The following is a 16,207-nucleotide window of genomic DNA, read 5'->3' on the forward strand; positions in this document are numbered from 1 at the left end:
TTGTCTCGGCTAACCATACCTGAAGACCCAGACGGGTCACGCTCGTCTCCGCGAAGCATGCGAACAATATACTCAACTTATTTCCTTTGATTCTGAGCGCGTTTTTAAAGTAAACATAACACATCTACATATAATCATATTTTAGAATTCAAGTGAAGATAAGCAATACAATGCAACGATTTGTTAAAATCTGTTAGTAAAAATTCTGTTTTAATGACAACTTTAATGAGCAAACTAAATAATTTATGTTAAAGCTTCCGAGCTCAAATACAATCCCAAAGTCCGGACTGAGTCAAAGATTGCTTGACCTAAATTTCAATCACTTTGGTTGAAAAATAAGGGCTAGACAGTTCAGCCTCAGCTATCACAAAAAGCCGGATATGACGTCATCAAAGACATTTATCGCAAAATGAAAAAACCCTTTAACACACTCAGGAACTCTCATGTCAAGTTTCATAAAATTCAGTTCAGTAGTTTTCTCTCAATCGCTCTACACATACACACACACCTGAGACACACACACACACACACACCACGACCCTCGTCTCGATTTCCCGTCTATGTTAAAACATATGGTTTGGACTCCCATGGGGTCGCCTTCACGCGGCGGGAGCGTTTAAACAGAGCTACCCCACCCCTTTACTTCTCTTCTTTTGTCTTATTTCTGCCTTACCAGTCCTTTCACCTATATTTCCTTCCAAGAAAACTCTCCCTACTATTCCCTGCAGTTTTCCAATTCTTTTCTTGTTGTCGTATTTCTACCTGACTGGATCCATCACCTTTATTTCAATTACCAAAAGTCTTCTTTTCCACATCCTTATTTCTCTGCACCCCGCATGTCGTAAGAGGCGACTAACGGATTCTGTTTCTCCTTTTACCCTTGTTAAGTGGTTCTTGTGTAGAATATAGTCAATGTTTGTAAAGATTTTAGTCAAGCAGTATGTAAGAAATGTTTAGTCCTTTGTACTGGAAACTTGCATTCTCCCAGTAAGGTCATATATTGTACTACGTTGCAAGCCCCTGGAGCAATTTTTTGATTAGTGCTTTTGTGAACAAGAAACACTTAACAAGTGGCTCTATCCCATCTCCCCCCTTTCCCCTATCCCATCTCCCCCCTTTCCCTCGTCGCGATATAACCTTCGTGGTTGAAAACGACGTTAAACACCAAATAATAATAACTCTGTTAACAGTTAATTGTTCTGCACTGTGTCAAGTTTTGGTTTAAATCTGACCGATGATTCAGGAAATACGTATACGTAAATTGAGAAACTGATCTAATTTTAGCCTTCGAAAACGTCACGTAATTTCACTATTTTCAGCCATACGGGAAAGACACGTCACAATAATTCCAGTAAAAACCACATCATTCTAACAAACTCAAACCAGAGACTTACAACACTTACGCAATAGGTCTTGTGATTGTAACTGATAGGCTGGATACCCTATTTAGTTACCCAACCGTCTTTTCTATGACTCTTGGCATGCAGATCTAGATCGTCGGGACCGTTGCCACGGCAGACTTTCCGCCGACTCGTCCAAGCGACTCCTGAGCGACTTCAATGCAACTACAGTTGGTTGAAAGTGTGCCATGTTGACAGCCCTTGAACTTACCTATACAAACCTCCGGCATGGCAAACACTGTACGTTCTGTTGCCACGCGGTAGTTGCCATGGACCGACACCCCCACACCCTGGAAATCCCACAAAGATAATACACTTGTGTGGGTTAACATGCACTCCTTAAAAAGCGGACAAAAACTAAAGTCCTTAAGGAAAAAAAAAACCCGTAGGACTTAATTATTGCAAAAAGCAAGTAAATACAATTTTGCGAGCGCGCGCTCACACACAGACAGACAGACAGACAGACAGACACACACACACACACACACACACACATACACACACACACACACACACACACACACACACACACACACACACACATACACACACACACGTGCGCGCTCATACACACACATGAAGGTTATTCACTGACAAAAGCTCTTGTACATTTTGGTAGAATGTATCAAGCAAATGGAAATAGCTTACCGATCCCATTGTTATACCATCAATCAGCGCAACGTATGGTTTTTTGTAGGTACCTGGGTAAAAAAAAAATGCACAGACTTATCAAAGAATATTGAATCTTCAGATATAACAATGCCAATTTTTAAAAAGACGATGTTCGAAAAAAACTCACGAAACAGTTTGTTTGTTTGTTTGTTTGCTTAACGCCCAGCCGACCACGAAGGGCCATATCAGGGCGGTGCTGCTTTGACATATAACGTGCGCCACACACAAGACGGAAGTCGCAGCACAGGCTTCATGTCTCACCCAGTCACATTATTCTGACACCGGACCAACCAGTCCTAGCACTAACCCCATAATGCCAGACGCCAGGCGGAGCAGCCACTAGATTGCAAATTTTAAAGTCTTAGGTATGACCCGGCCGGCCGGGGTTCGAACCCACGACCTCCCGATCACGGGGCGGACGCCTTACCACTAGGCCAACCGTGCCGGTCCACAAAACAGTGACTTAATAAAGATGTTGCACCATGGTAGCATTGATGACAGTGATTTCCAGTTTGCCTGTCGGAATAGACGAACCAAGTTCCGGTAATAACTCTATCAAGTTTTTATGGGCTGCAAAGAGTTGCTTTTCCTTGGAAGAAGTGGAGCAAACACACCCGCTTGAAATTGTGGGCCAATCATTACCTAGCAAGCGGCGTGTCTCCACATGCACTCAGCGACCATGAATGCAAACACGCCATTGTTTGTCCCTTTTTTTTTCTTTTTTTTTTTAAGATAAAAGCAACTTTTCACAGCTTATAAATAAATAATTGCAAGAGTTGTTTCCAGAATTCTTCTATTCCCGGCACAGGCAAAATGAAAATGTGTGTTACCAAAGCTACCATAATGCACAATGGTTATGAAGTCACTGTTTGGCGTTTTGCTGCTCAGAATGAATTTTATGCGGCCATTATATCAATAGTAAGGCCATCGCCTACCTGCGTCGCTACAACGGAACTATATCTGCGCGTCGGATTAACATGCCACCCTGCACGACGCCTGACAAAAATCAAGCCAAGTAGCTCGTCATAATCCGACGCGGAGATGTAGTACCACTGGTGCGACCCCCCTTAGGACAATAACAGCGAATAGAAAAAGCACCATGTACATGTAAGTTCTTTGATCAACATTGCTCATTTGCTGTCAAATTTAAATAACTAGGGGACTTGCAATTTTTTTCCGCATGGGAAGAGTGAGGCTGTTATGAAGAAAAGAAGAGGAAAAAACGATGAAAAGCTTGCAGCATAATTAAACTATAGCAAACACAAGATTTTGAAAAACAATTAGAGCTTACCTATTTTATAATCGAGAGTGTACATTTTCTTCAGAAAATCCTTGTGAAAACTGTATTCCACCCGGCAAGCTTCTACCAAAGCTGGAAAAAAGAACAAATCCAACGAAAGTGTCTTCGTATAGTGGTAGTGTAAGCCTAATTGGGGAGGAATTATGGTCGGAAAGCCGGAAATGGTCGGACATTTTCACAATTCACAATTCAAGCTGGCAAAACGCATTAACACCGCAATTTCGTTTGATTTAAACAATGTATTATTTCTCTTTTACATGTACATGAAATGTACATTATTATAATGATCAACAATTAGATTTAACTTAGGAATCCTGCTCCTGTGGTCACGTAAGTTACACACACACACACACACACACACACCCCCACACACACACACACACACACACACACACACACACACACACACACACACAACACACACACACACACACACAACACACACACGCACACACACACACACACACACCTCTGAGATCTCCTCCAGCGCAGAATGCTTTTTCTCCAACAGCTTTGATCATTACCATGGAAACGCCAGGATCTGTCTCCCATTCCTGCAGTTTAACACAGAAGTGATTTAATATGTGTCATAGAGAGGAGGGTACAAAACTTCCGAGTTTGATCAAAAAAGAACTTAAAGAAAAACAAGAACGCTGATGTGTGATTAACAATTCAGTCAAGCACGGAAGCCAGACACACCAGGGACGAAACGTTGACAATCGAGCACTGTCAAAGTTGCAATTCGATCACACCTTCCTAACACACACACACACACGTACGCACGCACACACACACACACACACACACACACACACTCACACACACACACGTACGCACACACACACACACACGTACACACACAAACACACACACACAACACACACACACACGTACACACACACACCCGTGAATTGAAGAAATGTATAAGAACACAAGAATGTATGAATGACAAAGAACAAATGTTTATTTTTGAATGTTTTATGTATGTTTTATTACGGACACAAAAGCTCAGCAATGCAATTTCTCTTTTAGAGATTAATAAAGTTATTGTATTGTATTTTATTGTATTGTACACACACACACACACACACACACACACACACACACACACACACACACACACACACACACACACACACTCTCACGCTACGACCATCCCAAGGATCCCAGACACATGGTTAGTCAGTTGATTCACCTTTCCATATCTACCACATGTCTGTGGTGGCCTAGTGGTAAGGCGTCCGCCCCGTGATCGGGAGGTCGTGGGTTCGAACCCCGGCCGGGTCATACCTAAGACTTTAAAATTGGCAATCTAGTGGCTGCTCCGCCTGGCGTCTGGCATTATGGGGTTAGTGCTAGGACTGACTGGTTGGTCCGGTGTCAGAATAATGTGACTGGGTGAGACATGAAGCCTGTGCTGCGACTTCTGTCTTGTGTGTGGCGCACGTTACATGTCAAAGCAGCACCGCCCTGATATCACCCTTCGTGGTGGACTGGGCGTTAAGCAAACAAACAATTTCCGAAAATCGTTTATTTAGAAAAATGAATATCATGAATTTTCAGTAAATAGTTGGATGAATATTGCAGAAAGAAATCGGTCAAGTATTTTCCTAATTAAATAAGGAAAGACTTTAGCTCATACGTGTTAATGATTTGGTGGACATTTGTGAAAGAAAGATTTACAATAGTTTCTTTTTGATAGGTCACGGTGGTAAGGGTGTGTGTATGATAATTGGAGTCACTGTGTACACTCTTCCACAGCACACAGCCACAGGCAAATTTTCTCTGTTTGCATATCAAATACGAACGATACAATCTTGCCCTGGCTTTTAATTTCACATACCAACAGCATGGGGTAGATCTGTCGAACCATGTTCATATTCAGAGCATTTAGCACCTGTGGTCTGTTGAGAATGATGACCCTTTTGTCGCCCACAGCATTGAACAGCACATCATCTGTGGGCTGGGTGGAAAAACTACGCTTTTTCTGCAAGAAAAGGTCAATTTTCACATATTTCTGAAGTCTTCAATATATCTTCTTCTTCTTCTTCTTCTTCGTTCATGGGCTGAAACTCCCACGGTTCACTCATGTTTTTGCACGAGTGGGGTTTTACGTGTATGACCGTTTTAACCCCGCCATTCAGGCAGCCATACACCGCTTTTGGGGGACTTCAATAAATAAAACACCGAGCCACAAGCAAGCAGCCGTTATTGGTCTATGTGATACGTGCAAATGCTTTGTCCGTGAAACAAAACCATAGGAAAACGACAGAAAGACATACAGGTAGATATCTTTCTTTTTCTTTATTTGGTGTTTAACGTCGTTTTCAACCGTTCAAGGTTATATCGCGACGGGGAAAGGGGGGGGGGGGGGGGGTGGGATAGAGCCACTTGTTAATTGTTTCTTGTTCACAAAAGCACTAATCAAAAAATCGCTCCAGGGGCTTGCAACGTAGTACAATATATGACCTTACTGGGAGAATGCAAGTTTCCAGTACATTTAAAGGACTTAACATTTCTTACATACTGCTTGACTAAAATCTTTACAAACATTGACTATATTCTATACAAGAAACACTTAACAAGGGTAAAAGGAGAAACAGAATCCGTTAGTCGCCTCTTACGACATGCTGCATGGGGAGCATCGGGTAAATTCTTCCCTCTAACCCGCGGGGGGAACAGGTAGATATGTAGATACTCAAACTGAAAGCACCTTTGCCATGTGAGGCCAATATGTGATTAGTGAACACCTCCCATGAGAGGACACCTACTGTTGTCCTTTAGTCGGTAAACTTCACCAACATCTATTTGCTGTTAGAGGACACCTACTGTTTGTTGTCCTTTAGTTTGTAAACGTGACTGCGAGAGGACACCTGCGATCTAGGGACATTTTTTGATTGATCTAAAGGGTGTCCTTTCATGGCAGGCACCTCTGCAACAAATCTAGGAAAAAAATGTTTTTAAAAATTATACTCAATATTAATTTTCAAGTACGACATCTAGTCATATTTACAAAGAGACACAGACATGCACATGAAAAGTTGAATGAACGTTAAACATTTTTTACTGATGGAATTTAGTACTTACAGCGTGGGGCAAAACAACCCTGAACCTCTGCAAGGACCTGGAAATCAGAGCAAGTTGGTAACATTACTATGAACAAGCATTGAGGACTGACAATATTTGCCACAAGGACGCATAGGCATCTCTAAAACCACTGAGTCAATCCCTCCTTCGGACAAGTTTTTCACAGCATCCGGAGTATGTTCCACGCTGCCGATCGGCTCTATCCTGCGATCGGGACAAAACAACAAACTACTGTAACTGTGATGTGTATGATGTGCAGCGTGCACTTAATACTGAAGATACCATTTCCATTTTCCTTCGAACATATGATCACCGGAGCCACGAATCGCCAAGGATGATTTGCTATAATCACTGGAAGTGTTTGCTAAGCATGTGTCTTTTTCTTAACTCACGTGACCTCAAGCCAAACCCACGTGACCTCGATCAAAACAGGATACGTGCCAGCGATCATTTCCGCAACAAATTCTGAACTCCAATAAACTCATGAACGCTGATTTTCGAAAGAAAAGGGTATCATATTGTGCGCGTGCTGCATAACATACACGTCAGAGAAAGTCATATGTTGTTCGTTCCGATCGCAATATACAGCCTATCGGAAGCGTGGAACATGTTCCGGATGTTGTGAAAAGCTTGTCCGAGGTTAAGGGGCTATTACTCTTCCAGACCGCTGATAACCCTGAAAGAGTTATTTTCGAAAATCGTCTTATCATGCTTATGTTTCAAATCAGTAAATAAAACTACACTGTACTCAGAAAGTCTGTCACCATCATTGCACTGAGAGATTAGCTAAGCGTTTAGTGTTTTTTTAATTTTTTAAAGAGAGCTGACATCACTATAATCTGGGCTAATTCCCGATTACACCCAACAATCCACATTTGGCAAACCTCGCCGGAATCATCCTGCTCAACTCGCACTGCCGCAGCAAACCTGAAGAAAAAAACAACAGTGTGTGATTATGTGAAGTTGAATGCACAGGGCTGCATGGATCTAGGGTGGGGGGGGGGGGGGGGGGGGTTAATACCACTTCCAAAATAGGTCTTGCAGGGGCGGATCCAGGTCTAACAAAAATAAAGGGGAAAAAAATTGAAAATAAAGAAAAAATTATGGCTGAGATTGCACCAGATTGCTCCATTTTCCTTGTTTTTACCAACATTTTCCGGGGGGGCATGCCCCCGGACCCCCTAGGAGTCGGCCATTGTCTTCTAAATTATGGTTTAGGAAGGTAGTTGCGTCATTTGTTGGCAGAGGTTGCACCAGATTACTCAATTTTCCTTGTTTTTATCAACACTTTTCGGGGGGGTGGGCATGCCACCGGACCCCCCCCCCCCCCCTAGGAGGTTCAGGCGCTTCGCGTCGTCAATTTGTCCCTACAAGAAATTTGGACCCCCCCCCCCTTAAAAAATGATGTGATCTGCCCCTGTCTTGTGTTTGTAATCGATTGGTCAGACACCCAATTCAATTACCCAACTCTCGTTTTTCTGATTCTTGGCATGTCATAATATTCAAAATTCTGCATCATAAAGTCTGTTCGATTGATTTATCTATTTTTTCACACTTTTTTTCAACACACTCTGAAAATACTACAGGCAAAATATTAGCGAAATCTATTTTTTTTTGGTGGTCAATCGGTAGAGATTCCTAGTTTTTCCTAGAGCAGATACCAGTTCTTAGCACCGTGGTTAACGAACTGCGCTACGGATCGTGAAGTCGCTGGTTCGAGCCGCGAGGACGTCTTTTTATATATATATTTTTTTAATCATGCGCGATTGTCCTGCTCTGTTTATAAATTCATCTTTTTGGGGGGCAAGTTCTTTGCTAAACAGGCAGTGCTCATTGATATCATTAGTTCCGCCATTCAAGATTCAAAGACTTTAAATGTCCTTATAAAAACAAGGAAATCGCCTTGCAGTGTCAGGCGGTTTTAAAACATAAAATACATTTAATTGACTAAAAGTTCACAATTGCACTAAAAACATCAAGACTTTCGTGAGAAGTCACTCACTGAAACAGACGCAGCACGTCCGCTCGCTCACACACACACACACACACACACACGCACACACACACTCGCTCGCACGCACACACGCACACACACACACACACACACACACACACACACACACACACACACACACACACACACACAGAGTTGCTGTCGTAACTAAGTTAAATTTTGACAACAGGCACGAAGGCTTTAATTTTTAAATCTTTTCATTTTTTGATGGAATTATTCACATAATATAAAAAGTATACTTGCTAAAGTCCAACCAACTCTCAACATGTACTTCAGAGAACTTGCATATGTACACAAAATAGACAAACAAGTACATCAGATTACAATGAGTTATGCCAAATACATTCATAAGTGGGCTACGTACACAGATCTGATACAAGAGTAACTGCACACACTTTCCTGCTTTTGTAAACCTAAAAACACTTTATTTTCTGACATTGTATACATAAGGTGTTTTTGTTAATGTCACAATGTTCTGAATTGCCTTTCCCATACTGTGAACCTACCAATACATGAATGTAACCTTTTCTGAATTATATAATTGTGAAGAAAATTTTTTTTAAAAGTATGGTTCTTTCACAATACGCCAAAATGTCAATTGGTACGGTCGCAAGGTCTACAAACGCGGTAAAAAACAATAATGTTTTAAATATGAAATACGTGTGCACTTAATGGCGGAGTCACACCAAGACGACGCACGGCCAGCGCACTGAAAATATCGCGAAAAATTGCGATTTTGGCCAGTGCGTTGTCGTTCGCTGGGTGTGTCAATATGCGTTACTCGTTCGTCGAGCGCGCTAGACCAACGCTACGCATTCGTTGTCATTCGCTGTGTGCGTTGGCATTTTTTGAGCATGCACAAAAATGTGCTTCTACAAAACCGCGGTCACACAACGACGCACTGATCATTATTTTTCATTTTTGATTCATTTTCAGTGCGCTGGCCGTGCGTTGTCTTGGTGTGACTCCGCCATAACGGTGGTTATTTTGACATGATGTTATGTAACCCGAACTCTTGCAATGTCAGGTTACATTCGAGCATGTTGGCTCGGGTTACATTCAACATAGGCCGTGTAGTTTCACAATTGCATTCAACAATTTGAGTTCACGTAAGTTGCATGTCACACCCATGTACAGTTTTAACACTACTCGTTACATTTCAACACTTATGGCCTCTTAAGTTACATATCTAGTGATATACGGGTACACACACACACACACACACACACACACACACACACACACACACACACACACGGATAAGGTAAGGATAATATGTTATATAGTCCTGTGAGGTTACCCTCATGGAAATTCGGGCTGCTTTCTCCCTGGGGCAAGCGAGCTGCCATACAGTATAATACGGCGCTACCCATATTTTTTTTTCCTGCATGCGTGTATTCATGTTTCCAAGCCCTGAGACTTTCGCTGTGAACTTGGGTTCTTTATCGCGCGCATGCGTGCAAATGGGGATGTTCGGACACCGAGGAGAGTCTACACAAAGTTGACTCTGGGAAATAAATCCCTCGCCGAACGCGGGGACCGAACCCACGCCGATAGCGACAACTGGGTTTGAAGCCAGCGCCGCTACCGACTGAGCTATTTCCCCGCCCACGTACACATACACTGTATAATGGAAACCCCCCTTTTAAGACACACCCCTCCCCCCCCCCCCAATTTATTTTTTAAGAAATCTCTCCTTTTTATATTTAGTCAAGTTTTGACTAAATATTTTAACATCGAGGGGGAATCGAAACGAGGGTCGTGGTGTATGTGCGTGTGTGTGTGTGTGTGTGTGTGTGTAGAGCGATTCAGACTAAACTACTGGACCGATCTTTATGAAATTTGACATGAGAGTTCCTGGGTATGAAATCCCCGAACTTTTTTTTCATTTTTTTGATAAATGTCTTTGATGACGTCATTTCCGGCTGTTCGTGAAAGTTGAGGCGGCACTGTCACGCCCTCATTTTTCAACCAAATTGGTTGAAATTTTGGTCAAGTAATCTTCGACGAAGCCCAGACTTCGGTATTGCATTTCAGCTTGGTGGCTTAAAAATTAATTAATGACTTTGGTCATTAAAAATCGGAAAATTGTAAAAAAAATTAAAAATTTATAAAACGATCCAAATTTACGTTTATCTTATTCTCCATCATTTGCTGATTCCAAAAACATATAAATATGTTATATTCGGATTAAAAACAAGCTCTGAAAATTAAATATATAAAAATTATTATCAAAATTAAATTGTCCAAATCAATTTAAAAACACTTTCATCTTATTCCTTGTCGGTTCCTGATTCCAAAAACATATAGATATGATATGTTTGGATTAAAAACACGCTCAGAAAGTTAAAACAAAGAGAGGTACAGAAAAGCGTGCTATCCTTCTTAGCGCAACTACTACCCCGCTCTTCTTGTCAATTTCACTGCCTTTGCCATGAGCGGTGGACTGACGATGCTACGAGTATACGGTCTTGCTGAAAAATGGCATTGCGTTCAGTTTCATTCTGTGAGTTCGACAGCTACTTGACTAAATATTGTATTTTCGCCTTACGCGACTTGTAAGACCTTGCTTTAGTAGACTTTCTGTTAATAAGGACAATGGAACCCTCCTTGTAAGACTCCCATCCCGCCCCATTTTAAGACTCCCGGCATCCCGCCCCATTTTAAGACTCCCGGCATCCCACCCCATTTTGATACTCCCATCCCGCCCCATTTTAATACTCCCATCCCGCCCCATTTTAAGACTCCCATCCCGCCCCATTTTGATACTCCCATCCTGCCCCATTTTTAAGACTCCCATCCCGCCCCATTTTAAGACTCCCGGCATCCCGCCCCATTTTAAGACTTCCACCCGCCCCATTTGTAATACTCCCATCCCGCCCCATTTTAAGACTCCCATCCCGCCCCATTTTAAGACTCCCATCCCGCCCCATTTTAAGACTCCCATCCCGCCCCATTTTAATACTCCCATCCCGCCCCATTTTAAGACTCACTCCTTTTAAAGACCTGAGCTTCTCAGATTCTTGGAGGTCTCAAAAGCAGGGTGGCACTGCAAGTTGTTTACGACGCCAACTTACACAGAAACACACACCCTCATACACTGGTATTGGCACGGTTGGCCTAGTGGTAAGGCGTCCGCCCAGTGATCGGGAGGTCGTGGGTTCGAACCCCGGCCGGGTCATACCTAAGACTTTAATATTGGCAATCTAGTGGCTGCTCCGCCTGGCGTCTGGCGTTATGGGGTTAGTGCTAGGACTGGTTGGTCCGGTGTCAGAATAATGTGACTGGGTGAGACATGAAGCCTGTGCTGCGACTACTGTCCTGTGTGTGGCGCACGTTATATGTCAAAGCAGCACCGCCCTGATATGGCCCTTCGTGGTCGGCTGGGCGTTAAGCAAACACACAAACAAACAAATAAACTGGTATTAAAGCGTGGTGGCCAGTGACCCAGAACGAACAAAAGCCAACGCTCGAGTTCGATTGCACAGATCCACTTCTGGAATCTTAAGCTAAATGTGTCCCAAGACACACATTTTTGTAGTCCTGGCATCCTGAAAGGCAGAGGCCCCAACCTACAGGTTCGCTTCCATACCAAAAACGCCTCCAGACACGGGAACTTGGGAGCAGAGGCAACAGCTCCGCTTGAACCTCAGAAACCAAATGTGCCTCCAGACGCACAGATCCCTTAGACGGCCGAGGCTGTGACCTCTAAGGTTCTCTTGTACCAAACCGTTATATGTCAAAGCAGCACCGCCCTGATATCTGCATCAGATTGCTTGCGCTGGCATCTGCTTACATAGACCCACATTAAGTCACCACCGAGTGGTAGACACAGACAACATTTGGTAGCACTGACTGCCAGCTTCACGGTAATGCGTACCCCTAGCGCGGCTCTGCTTGGGTGGGAATGTTCTGAGCAAAACACTATGTGTTACTCCATACCCCCCGCCCTCCATGGAACTTCTTGACCCCAACCAATTTGGGGGGGGGGGGGGGGGAGTTTGCCCAGTCGGTAGAGGCGCTGGCTTTAAAACCGGTTGTTACTATCAGCGTGGGTTCAACCCCCAAGTTCGGCGCGGGATGTGTGTCCCAGAGTCAACTTTGTGCAGACTCTCCTCGGTGTCCGAACACCCCCGTGTGCACGCATGCGCACGATAAAGATCCCAGGGTCACAGCGAAAGCCTCAGGCCTTGGAAACACGAATACATGCATGCAAAAATATGAAGCTCGGGTGTCCGTTCGGCCAACAGCCAATAAAGTAACCATTTCAGCACTGACCCAAGACGACCCAACCCGGTCCCTAGCCCATTTCAGGTCTCCTCTAGCAGCCGGCAGCCAGCTGTCTACATCCCCCCCCCCCCCGCATTTTTATTTTTTATTTTCATACAAAGCCGGGTTTTCCCGTGTAACATGCCCCTAATGGCTTTGCCGTGAGGGCGTAAAACTTACATTTTCTCTCTTCTCGATTGCACTAAATTCACGCAGCGAGGTGCGACTTGCCCCAAACTTTCACTTTCCCTTTTGGTTATCGCCGTGTTAAACGAATGAATGAACGAAAAAAGGGCCATGAAGTGAATCCTTTATGAACATCCCGTCATCACAACAACCCCCAACCCCCTTCTTGTTCTGTCTGTTGAATGGCGTTGAATAGAGCCCTTGGTCATGTGTAAAAACTAGTCGTGACATTTCAAGAGCAATTGTTTACGAATCCGTTTGAACTTTTCAACTTGAATTTCTCACCCCTTTCATGAGGGCCCCAAAGGGTTTAAAATCGTGATCGTGATTGGCGTTTTTTGACCTTTCTGTGACCCTGATTGCCGAAATTTCCATTTCTGTGATCGTGATGGGACTTTGCCCGTGATCCGTGATGACAAAAAAATCAAGTCTCGTGATCGTGATCGTCATTTGTTTTCGTGATCGTGATGGGCATTATTGCAAAGCATTTTATTTTCAACGTACATTTTTCACAGCTGTATCACTCTATGATCCTCTATTCGTCAAGGAGTCAATCCCGATTGAAGGGGAAGCAACAACACATTCAGAAATATGATTTTTACAGCGATTGCTTCCCTTTAAGAGAACCAATCACACAAAAAAGGAGATCTAATCAGAAGGCAAATTGCAAAAGTCTGCCAAACTTCATCCAATGGAAGGGCTTCGTGCAAAAGTTTTGAGTGCATTCAGTCAAATTCGAATTCGAAGATCAAAAATGGTGTGCAGCGGTACTGTCATCGAACTTCTGTTATATTTTGTGGATTCAAGCCAGACCAAAGCAGGCTGCGAGAATGCCGCCTTCCTTGGTGGAAAGGTCAGGCTACGGGTCGGTCTTTCCGAAGACGAAATATCAAGGTATGTTGATCTATGTTGCTCTATGACTGTTCTGAATGTAGGCAAAGATCTTGAAATTTGTTCAAGATCTTTGAGTTTGAGTGAGATCATTGACATTGTCGACATTGCCACGTCCGGCTGTCACTCGCTCAGTGTGACCTCGACTGGTTCGAGATCGAGTCTGCGTGTAGCCAAAACCGAAACTAGAAATGTGTTTTTCATCCCAGCAACGTGGACACGCTTGCCATAGATTCTAATTGTCGCTTCTTTGCATTAAGCTTGGATTTATTTTAGCGCCTGTAAACTTTAATATCAACAATGGGTTAAATTCAGAAACAATGGCGGGGAGACGTGCCAGTTTGGGTCACTTGATCCTCATGTCAAAGACGATCAAAGTCATGTTCGTTGGGGATTTTGTCAGGCATGCTACTTTTCCGGTAATTGCCGGAAATCCGATAAAGCCGTTTCCACAATCCGGTAAAGTCAAATTTATTCCGGTGAAGTTGAAAAATTTCCGCAAAAACGATCCATGTGAATATCGCGCAACGCGACCGGGCGCCGGTCTCAATGAAGCCAGCGCACAGTAGTGTTGTTTTCACCAGTTTGGAAGTGTGTTGAATGGTGGTGGGGGGAGGCTAAAATGGGATTTTTAACAAGATCACAACACTATTACAGCCCTGAAAATGATGCCCAGAATGCACCAGATTGCACAGATTTTAACCGTTTTTTGAAAAAAATTCCGGGGGGGCATGCCCCCGGACCCTCCTAGTTGGCTCGCCTGCTTTGCAGGCTCAGGCTTGTGGCTTCGCCACTGGCACTGCGCGCTTCTTTCATGTAAACCCCTTCCTTTCTTCCTTTCTTTATTTGGTGTTTAACGTCGTTTTCAACCGTTCAAGGTTATATCGCCACGGAGGAGCCCTTCCCCTATTTATGTTCCACAGTACATTGTATTTTAAAACAAAAGCTGTTTGGACATCCACCGCAAAGCATGGTGGCGTTGAACATGACCAGGGTGGGGAGCATAAAGCATGTTTCGATGTGACACAAAATTCTACTTTGTACTATACTTAGCACCAAGAACTAATTATTTCCCAGACACACATTGAATAAAAATCATTAGGGTCGAGCAATAAAGTAGAATTTCACGGAGGTCCAACAAACTGGTGGTTGAAGAGACAGACGTGACACCGAAACATGCGTAACATTGAAGTTATGCTTGCAATTTTGAATTGGGATTGTAGGCTCTGATGGATAGTTATTTGAAATCCAAGTAAAAATAACAAATGGTTCACCCCTTTTTTCATCGAGTTTTCATTTTCGAGTTGTCTTCTTGTTATTGAGAATGGTCGGTATAAGGCGGGTGAAGGCAGACGGTGAAACGCCACTTTCTCAAACGGCGAAACGCCACTATGCTTCTGCTACCGTCGCGTCATTTGACTCAATGTAAAAATCAGTTTAAGCATGCGCAGGCAACGCAACATATCCAAACACAACTAAATCAAATTACAGATAAAAAACAAAGCAACGCTAAAAAAGCTTGGGATTTAAAGTATTATAAGTACCTTCCAGAATGCGTCAAACTGCTAAATCACACAAGCAGACATAAGCGGACGAACATTTCGGCAGCCACAGCAGTTTTGAAGCTCTGGGGCGTTTCTTTAAATACTGATCCATACTTAGACCCTGCTGTGCACGTGACGTGAAAAGGGTGACTATGGATCTTCGCAGAATGGCATGCTCTCTGCCACGAAGCCCGAGGCCTACACAATATTCCAATCTGTTTTCAAACTGAACGCTATAGTTTCATTCATCTTATTCGATGAGCAGAGCTCTGCTTGGGCGAGATCTCCCCTTCCTACTCAACATTCAATGAAAGATTAAAAAAACAAGAAAGGTTTGTTGTTGGAACGTTTAATTATTGACAAAACAAAACGTTACGTCCACAGATATATCGACCCAGCGGTCTTGTAAGTGCAAAGACAAACACTTCTATAGACAAAACTTATCTTTAAAAAAAAATTCAAATTTAACGAGACTAACCCTGTGCACTCTCGTAATTCTGATGAGACCTACTCTGTGTATTTTATGTCCTCGTATTCAGGTTGGTGAAGAATAATATTACTTAATCAACATAACGCTGCGTAAACGGTTTCATGGAGCACCAGCATGACTTGAGAATTGGCCTGACTGAGTGAAGCCAGGGCTGTTTGAATAAATGCCATTTGAAAAACATAGAATGATTGATTTTAGTTTCGCTCTGTCACTGATCTTGATTGAAAGCAATGCATAACACGTTCAAGGATGGCCATTAGGCCCTACATGTTTTAAGTAGGACATGAATACTATGCCTGCGTCATCGGGTTAGTTGACTCGAGCACTGGGTTGGGTAAGCGCTCCGGTTACATT

The 16,207-nt window shown here is 43.2% G+C and overlaps 1 protein-coding gene across 1 annotated transcript in view; it reads right to left on the minus strand.

Moving 5' to 3' along the window:
* Positions 1-15,629, minus strand: part of LOC138947207 (3-hydroxyisobutyryl-CoA hydrolase, mitochondrial-like) — a 31,681-nt gene extending 16,052 nt beyond the window's left edge. Inside the window, exons 1-8 of the mRNA XM_070318640.1 lie at positions 15,364-15,629; positions 7,344-7,386; positions 6,460-6,496; positions 5,216-5,359; positions 3,842-3,926; positions 3,364-3,444; positions 2,049-2,101; positions 1,612-1,690 (exon numbers count right to left, since the gene is read on the minus strand). Of these exons, the coding sequence (XP_070174741.1) occupies positions 1,612-1,690; positions 2,049-2,101; positions 3,364-3,444; positions 3,842-3,926; positions 5,216-5,359; positions 6,460-6,496; positions 7,344-7,357 (493 nt within the window). The 5' untranslated portion in view covers positions 7,358-7,386; positions 15,364-15,629. The remainder of the gene's footprint in view (positions 1-1,611; positions 1,691-2,048; positions 2,102-3,363; positions 3,445-3,841; positions 3,927-5,215; positions 5,360-6,459; positions 6,497-7,343; positions 7,387-15,363) is intronic.
* Positions 15,630-16,207: the final 578 nt, after the last annotated feature.

Source organism: Littorina saxatilis, linkage group LG14 (assembly GCF_037325665.1).
Source record: "Littorina saxatilis isolate snail1 linkage group LG14, US_GU_Lsax_2.0, whole genome shotgun sequence".
NCBI lineage: Eukaryota > Metazoa > Mollusca > Gastropoda > Littorinimorpha > Littorinidae > Littorina > Littorina saxatilis.